The sequence below is a fragment of the Cupressus sempervirens genome, chromosome 4 (assembly GCF_028749045.1).
Source record: "Cupressus sempervirens isolate cs-2001-9-10 chromosome 4, ASM2874904v1, whole genome shotgun sequence".
NCBI classification, from domain to species: Eukaryota; Viridiplantae; Streptophyta; class Pinopsida; order Cupressales; family Cupressaceae; genus Cupressus; species Cupressus sempervirens.
Genome location: NC_143121.1, coordinates 696,099,405 through 696,108,367, shown reverse-complemented (window position 1 = coordinate 696,108,367; position 8,963 = coordinate 696,099,405). Strand labels below are relative to the sequence as shown.

General features: G+C 36.2%; 1 protein-coding gene across 1 annotated transcript; it reads right to left on the bottom strand.

Annotated features, from left to right (window-relative positions):
* Positions 1-7,810: 7,810 nt before the first annotated feature.
* Positions 7,811-8,758, bottom strand: LOC149563181 (uncharacterized). The gene is made up of 3 exons (XM_089828084.1): positions 8,528-8,758; positions 8,282-8,431; positions 7,811-8,146 (listed from the first exon to the last, which is right to left on the bottom strand). The coding sequence occupies exons 1-3, from the start codon at positions 8,756-8,758 to the stop codon at positions 7,811-7,813; spliced, it is 717 nt and encodes a 238-aa protein (XP_089684210.1).
* Between the last annotated feature and the right edge of the window lie 205 nt (positions 8,759-8,963).

The following is an 8,963-nucleotide window of genomic DNA, read 5'->3' as shown; positions in this document are numbered from 1 at the left end:
AAGGCAACCCATATGAAAAAGTATCATCAATAAACTATTGTAGCTCCTCTAGTAGCAGAGAGGTGGCTAGCTTAACTCCCATGATCTCTTCTCGAGTAGCCATAGCTAGGAAGTTTCTCCCAAAAATCTCTTCTAACATAATAAATAAATATGGTGACAGAGGGTCTCCTTAACATAACCCCATCATGGATTTAAAGTACTCATTCAGAGAGTCATTAGTCAATACAAAAAATAGGACCAAGTTAATAATTTCCCCAATTAAAGTGATTATTCTCTCCCCAAAACAAAATTTATCTAGGATTTACAATAGAAGCTTCAAAATATCCAAATTTATCATGATAACTGGGTTTTCACTTGTTTCCAAGGAATATAAGATTTCATGTGAGGTTATGACCACATCTAAAATTTAGCGTTCAGGGAAAAAATGATTTTGAGTGGAGTTGATAGCTTTGTCAAGCTAAGGTTTTATGCAATTTACTACCACCTTGAAAAGGATTTTGTAGATAGTATATCATATGGTAATTGGCCTAAATTCTACCAATGGAGATAGTACTTATGCCATGGGGACCAACACTATAGATGTCTGATTAAGTTCCTTAAGAATTCTACCTATTCAAAAAATATCCTGAGCTACATGTAATAAATCACATTTGATGATGTCCAAGAATTATTGGAAAAAAGTTAGGGAGAAGAAATCAGGCCTTGGGGCTTTATACACTACCATAGAAAAGACCACCTCCCTAACCTGTTCTTTACAAACCTTTCTATCATCAATCACTAGGTTGATGACACTAAGAATATATTCTTCCATATTACAATTCACCCACATGTATGTATGTATGTATAGTATGCGTGCGCGTGTGCACATACACACACACACACACACACATATTATACATATACATATATATACATATACATATACATATACATATACATATACATATACATATACATACACACACACACACACACACACACACACACATATATATATATATATACATACATACATACATGCATACATATATATATGTGTATGTATGTATGTACTCCTCATGGGTAGCAATAGCGAGATCCCCATTTTGTATGACTTCCTCAATCTCTTCTAATGTCTATTCAACCTCCTTAAAAATATATCCAAAGAAGGATTTATTCCATCCCACAACCTTTTAGCTGAGTCTTTTGTGCATTTGTGAGTGCAACATACTGAGTTGGGTTTGTGACATCATTCAACCCATTAATTACAAACTCCCAAAAATCATTTACAACCATTATAGTCTTCATCTTCTTTGCCCATGTATCATAATTTTGTCCATTGAAAGGTGGTGGTTGCTGCCATATCTTTCCTACATCTCCTGCCATGTCAAATATCTCAAAAAGTATGCCCTAACTCACTATGGATGTGGGGCCTCAAAGCTCTGATACCATGTGAAATATTAAATCATAAATTTAATAATTTTGCTTGGCACTAACTATTGCTAAGTGATAGTTTTGTTTGGCATGTGAAGGTGCCTAGTGGTAGTTTTTCTCAGCACCAACTGATGCCAAGTGATAGGAGAAGGTGCCAAGCTAGGTCAGCACAAGAAGATGCTCAGTGAACTTGGCACTCAAAGGGCAACTTACCTCAAATGGATGCCAAGTAAGCTCAACTTCAACTAAAAAATTATAAGTTAGATAAAGACCAGATTTTCAACGCGAATAAACTAGAGAACCAAAGCTTGGAGCTTTCAACAATGAACTTCTTAAATGCAATAAATAAGGAAGAAAAATGCATTCACATATTCCTTCTTGCTTGATATTCAACTTTGCTTCAAACTATTACAAAAATCTAGGAGCATTCGGCTTCAACAGAAAACCCTAAAATAATCCTAAAACTTTAAACTTTAAAATTTAAACTTGCAACTCTAATGGCTGTATACATGAATTTCTAGAGGAATTACTACTTCAACAGGTCAAAAACAATAAACTGCAAACTTATAGAATGACAGGAGATCCAACACATACTGAAACTCTTCTACCTTCTGAACACTTCATGCTAATCTGCTAATCAATTTCTTTTTTTCTTTCTTTTCTGCTCTACAACTTTTTTTCTCTCTCTGATCTGCTGAACTCCTTGAACGAATGAATAAAAAACATTCCATTTTGTCTTAGTGGAAAATTCTTTTTGCCCTCTTTTTAGATTTCAAAAACTCACCTACCACATTCATTATTTCTGACTGTTATGAGGATGGTAGGTGAGCATTTGGCTCCAAGGGAAAATGTAAATATGCATTAAATATTTCAACAAAAATAAGATATATCCTTTCTATTTCATTTTCTCTGTATTTCCATTGAAGGCATTAGTAGTACATAGCAATGGTTTTACTTTGTGCCATTTGATTGGCATATTGCTATCTATCTGAATGTGTGTCAATGTTCTATTTTAATGTTAATATATTTGTGAATCTTTCTTTCAACCAGATAAATAGAAAATAGTTTTGTATCCAACAAAGAATTGAATTTAAATGCCACGGAATAATTTGAATAACCACTTGTTGAAATGAAAACTAAAATCATGTAGCTAGTATATCATTAGACTGAAATTAATTGTTTCCTTCAAGAAGATTTTTCGCTCAATTAGAGTTAACCTTTATTTATCAATTAAGTAGTTTTGTAATATAAATTATACAAAACAAGTAAGGATGAATGATTTCATAAAGGGAATTGATTTTTAAAATTTTGTATGTGTTTACTAATGAACTTATAATGTACTTAATGAGTTTTATAATCTTCTTGAATGAGTTTCTTAATTTTGTATTTTCTTAGTTTTTAAGAAGTTTGTTGGACAAGTTTCTTCTGTTTAACTTAAATTTGGAAGCACGTTTATTATGTATGTTGTTACATTGCCATGTTTTTAGCAAATGTCTAACATTTACCTGAACTCATATGTAATATATCTTCTGACTAAGATTATTTTTTTGCTTGAAGAACATTTTTCCTAATTAGAATTAAAAAAATAAAATTGGAATCAAGTGAATTTGTAGTGTAAACCATAAAAAACAAATAAAGATGAATGCTTTCATATAAAGATGATAGTTAATTGAATCATTGTACATCCTTCCAGGATGATGGACACTATCATATTCATCACTTTCTCTTAACTAGGGAAGACAATAAGGTTTGAATAGGTCTAGATATCACCTAACATGTAATATTAAGGATTATACAAACTATCAAGAGTATACAAACTATCAAGTCAACATGATAGTTGTATATCCTAGTTATAACATGCGTAGTATATCTTGCAAACAATAACGAGATTTTTTTTTTTTGGTAAATATATTTGTCATTGTAAAATGGCCCAACAGAGTGTATGTGGCAAACCATTCTCAATACTTGGATAGGCCCTTGGTATGCAGCTTTCCTTTGCATTTAGAAGGGTAGCTACCTCATATGATATAATTTTGATATTTTTAAATAAAAATGAAATCAAACTTTAAAAGATGAGAAAACTCATGATGACGAATGCACCACATGACTTCATAGCTTTGTTGAATTAACATAAGCCACTGATAACAACAATCAAGATCAACGCTTGAAGGCTACTATTAACATAATGTTGATTTGATAACTTATGAACATTTGCACAATATCGTGAAAACACCCATTACATAGAAAGAATCAAAATTTCAACTTTCACATATGTAGAAAGAGAGTTCAAAATGTGTTTACTTTTTATTTCTTTGCACCAAGAACATTAAAGAAATTTGTGACCACAAGAACAAGATTCCTACACAGTTTCCAAAAATTGTCTTGCTACCAAAGCTTTAACATAGTGTACCCTTATTTCCAAATCCAAAATTTTATGCCTTAATCTATGCTGATATCTCATTCTAGACTTCCAGCTGAACCTTGACAATTTTCATGGCACACTTTACATAGGCTATTGATATACTAGATCAAAATAGCCAATCATATTTCCCCATTCTAGTCTGCATTACAAGAATATCCGAGAGACACCATTAAATTGCTCTTTATTTTGGAAAGGACATCGATCCTTGAGTTGGTTATTTGGTCAGACATCTCCTTTCTATTTGACTAGCACATTTTTTCCAAGTGCTTGTGAACTACTTCCAACAGGCTCCTGTATGGTCTGGATGACAAGGCAAGTAATCTTGACATGCTTGGTCAGACATCACCAATCAATACACTAGCTCTAATTTCTTCTCTTCTCTCTGCGGCTAGAAATCTAAGTATTCAAACATTATCATCGGACACCCTTCATTCGATGCTTGGACAAATCACCTTCTTTCTCGTAATGCTTATCACACTATAAAGAAGAGATTAGTAAAATTTACTTTGTCTAGACTTATGTACTCATTGCCATTACACCTGATCTAAATGCCTTATTATACAATTCTATTTCGTGCATATCTAGCAATCATTACATTCCCTGTGACAATGTATTACTGTTGGAAATCAGAACCTTGAAATAGCTGGAAGGAATGTGTTATTTGATTTCAGCTAACTAGGGCTATTTATAGCCTTTACAAAATAGAAGTGAAATAACAAACCACATTTTACAATCCTATAATGTGGTAACTAGAATTCAAAACAAAACAAAACTTTGTTCTCCCTGAAGACTGGATCCTCCTGTAGAATAGGACTTAAAGACTACTTCAAATCGACCTCCTGAAGACTAGGACTTCTTTATTGACACAAAGACTACTTCAAAAACAATTATATCTAACATTCCCTCCATTAAGCTAATGCATCTACACTTAGCTTACTCCAGTCACTCTAAGCATTCCATGAAGCTTCTCGAACTGCTCCAACTTTATTGGTTTCATCATAATATCTGCAATCTGATCCTGAGAGTTGTAGTAGCTCAGCTCAATGACTCCATCATTCATGAAGTCTCTTAGTAAATGGTATTTCACATCAATATGCTTTCTTTTTCCATGAAATACTGGATTCTTAGACAGCTGTATAGTGGAGCTGTTACCACACATAATCACAGTGCCTAATTTCTCTTCAATTCCAAGCTTCTCCACCACCCTTCTGAGCCAAACGCACAGACAAGCACATAATGTTGCTGCTATATACTCTGCTTCTGTAGTAGAGAGAGAAACCACTAATTATTTCTTTGAGGACCAAGAAATAGCTCCAGACCCCAACATAAACACAAAACTAGAAGTACTTCTTCAATCATCTAAGTCGCCGGCATAATCACTGTCTGTAAAGGCCATGAGTCTCAAGCTACTTTCTCCTTTCTTATAAAAGATCCCAAGATCAGTTGTACCTTTTAAGTATCTCAAAATTCTTTTTGCCACAAGCCAATGTGACATAGTGGCACTGGACATGAACCTGCTTATCAAACTAACACAATACATCAAGTCAGCTCTACTTACAGTCAAATACATGAGGCTTCCAACCACCTGCTTGAATAGAGTTTCATCAATTCTAACGCTTCCCTCATCCTTGGACAACCTTGTACCTAGTACTATTGGATTCTTTACTACATTAGCATCCTCCATATCGAACCTTGCTAATACTTCTCGTGCATACCTTCTCTGACAGATAAAAATTCCATCCGTACATTGTTTAACTTCTACTTCGAGAAAATGTTTCATCCTCCCCAAGTTAGACATATCAAATTCCAGCATCATTGAATTTTTAAATTCATCAAACATGCTTCTATCATTCCCAATAAAGATCAAGTCATCAACATAAAGACTTACCATCAATATTTTACCTTCTTTCAACTTTGTGAACAACGTGTGCTCACTAGGACACCTCTCAAAACCTTCTCACACGAAATACCCTTCAATTCTACTATACCAAGCTCGCAGTGCTTGCTTAAGGCCATATAATGCCTTCCTCAGTCTATAGACTTTCTCTTCTTCTCCGTTCTTTGTAAATCCCTCGAGTTGCTGCACAAACACTTCCTCCTTGAGCTCCCCATGAAGAAAAACACTCTTCACATTGAGTTGAAAAACCTCCCAACTGAATTGAGCAGCCATTGCAAGTATCATACGAATGGTATCAAATCTTGCCACTGGAGCAAACACTTCAGTGTAATCTACTCCATGGCATTGTGCATACCCTTTTACCGCCAGCTTCGCTTTGAACTTTTCCACATCCCCATCTTCGTTAAGCTTAGTTTTGAACACCCACTTAACTCCAATAGGTTTAACTCCTTTAGGAAACACAGTGAGTTCCAAAGTTTGGTTTCTCTCTATGGCTTCAATCTCTGCTGACATTGCTTCCCTCCATTTCTTGCTTTTTATTGCTTTTTCAAATGAAACTGGGTCATTCTAAGTCACCATCATTGCATTCAAGTTTTCATCTTCGAATAATCCCTCCCTTGTTTCATAATCTACCATCCAACTTGGTGCTCTTCTTCCTCGTACACCCCTCCCTTCAACCAATTCTCCATGTATATTAGAATTTGGCTCATTTGGAGGTAACTCTATTGGACTACTACTCAAACTGTTTGAACCTATTCCACCATTTTCATCTTTATTTTGGTCATCCTCTCCATCACTATCATCTTCATCTTCCCATTCTAATGTGTCTTGCTTGATTTCTTTCTCTGTTCTGCCCCAGTCCCAACTTTCTTCTTCTTCAAACACCACATCCTTGCTGACGAAGATCTTCTTTGAGACTGGATCATATTATCTCCACACCTTGGACTCATCACTAACTCCTAGGAAGACACATTTTCTACTCTTATCATCCAATTTACTACTCCTTTGATCTGGTACATGAACATGTGCTATGCATTCGAAGATTTGAAAATACTCCACCACTAGTTTCTCTCCACTCCATGCCTCTTCTGGATCTTGTTTTCAATTGCTGCTGTTGGGCATCGATTCTAAATATGCACACACCATCTCACAGCCTCGGCCCAGAAAGCTTTAGGAACTTGCTTCTCAATTAACATGGATCGAACAACATTCATAATTGTCCTGTTCTTTCTCTCGGCAACTCCGTTCTGCTAAGGAGTAAAAGCTACCGTCAATTGTCTATTGATGCCCTATGATTTACAAAACTCTTTAAACTCGTTTGAGCAGAACTCACCACCCCTGTCTATCCTCAAAAAAGTAATCTATGCACCTATCTCCTTCTCAACACAAGCCTTAAAAATTTTGAATGTAGCAAAAGTTTTTGACTTTTCATGTAAGAAATATACCCAAGTTTTACGAGTGAAATCATCAATAAAACTTAAGATGTACCTCTTGTCATTGTTTGAAGCTGGCTTGATAGGACCACATATATCTGAATGCACGAGCTGAAGTTGCTTTGATGCCCTCCACACACTCCTTTTCGGTATAGGAATTCTATGTTGCTTGCCGGTTAAACATATAGTGCATACCTTCTTTGGAGACTTCAAAGAGGGTAAACCAACCACCATCATCTTATCAGAAAGCGTTCTTAGTCCCTTGTGGTTCAAGTGCGCAAAATGACAATGCCACATATAAGCTTCTTTCTCTGATACAGCTTCAGCTTGTAAACACATAGAATTTCTTGGTGCCATAGCAGCTGATAGATAAAACATTCTATTCCTACTCATATCAGTTTGCATAATTAACCCCCTCCTAGGATGAAATACTTTACAAGTTCCATCCTGAATTAAAATGGCTAACCCCTTCTCTTGAAGTTGTCCTATGCTTAATAAATTGTTTTTAAGCTCAGGAATATAATAAACATCAGATATTACCTGGGTTATGCCATTCAATAGCACCCTTATCCTTCCTTTTGCTACCACTACCATTTTCGTGTCATTTCCAAGTTTCACTATCCGACTAAAATCTTCTTCCAAATCTCAGAACCATTCTTTGTTCCCCATCATATGATTACTGCAGCCCGAGTCAAGGAACCATACCTCTTCTTTCTTTGTTTGATGAGGCTCTATATAGGACATCAACAAAATCTCATCTTCTTCCACGAGCTCAACATAGTTTTCTTTCTTTTCCCAGTCGGGACACTCGTCTTGAAAGTGTCCCAACTTATGGCATTTGAAACACTCGATGATTGCTTTGTTTAGAGGTTGTCTCCCTCTGCCTCTACCACATCCTTCTCTAAGCACACCTCGACCCCTTCCTCTACCAGACCTATCTTCCTGAGCCACTTTCAACACATGTTCCTCCTCTTGGTGTCCCTGCATTCTTTGTTCATGGACAAGCAGACTTCCATGCAATTCATCAATGCTCAAAGTACTTAGATCATTTGACTCCTCTATTGATCAAACAACATAATTAAACTTGGCCGTCAATGATCTAAGTATCTTACTAACCACTGTACTCTGCTCCATTGTCTCACCATTTGACTTCATCTTGTTAACCGTAGTTAAGGTTCGTCCCAAGAAACTATCTACCTTTTCTCCTTCTTTCATGGCAAGCAACTCAAACTCCCGTCTCAAGGCTTGAAGTTGTGCCCTTTTCACCTTCGTGGACCGTTGATACTTCTATTTCATTGAGTACCAAATTGCCTTTGACATCCCCTTCTCAAGCATAGTTTCCAAGATATCTCTACCAATCGCCTGGAACAGATAGTTCTTGGCCTTCAAATCTTTGAGCTTGGCCTCCTCCATGGTCTTTCTCTGTGCTTCACTTGCTGCTGATGTCCCAATTGCCGCAGTAGGGATTCCTTCCTCCACCAAGCTCCACATCTCCTTGCTTCTCAGAAAGTTCTCCATCGTCATGGACCACCAATCATAATGGCCATCGAAGTACGGAATGGACGGTTTCAAAAACTTGTTTGAGGTTGACATTTTTTATCTCTCTTGTGTTTCACTCACACTTCTCACAGACACATGCTCACACTTGTTTCACTCACAGTTCTCACAAACACTCGCACACACTCAACCAGGCCCCTTACGATGGCTCTGATAACAATTGTTGGAAATCAGAACCTTGAAATAGCTGGAAGGAATGTGTTATTTGATTTCAGCTAATTGGGGCTATTTATAGCCTTTA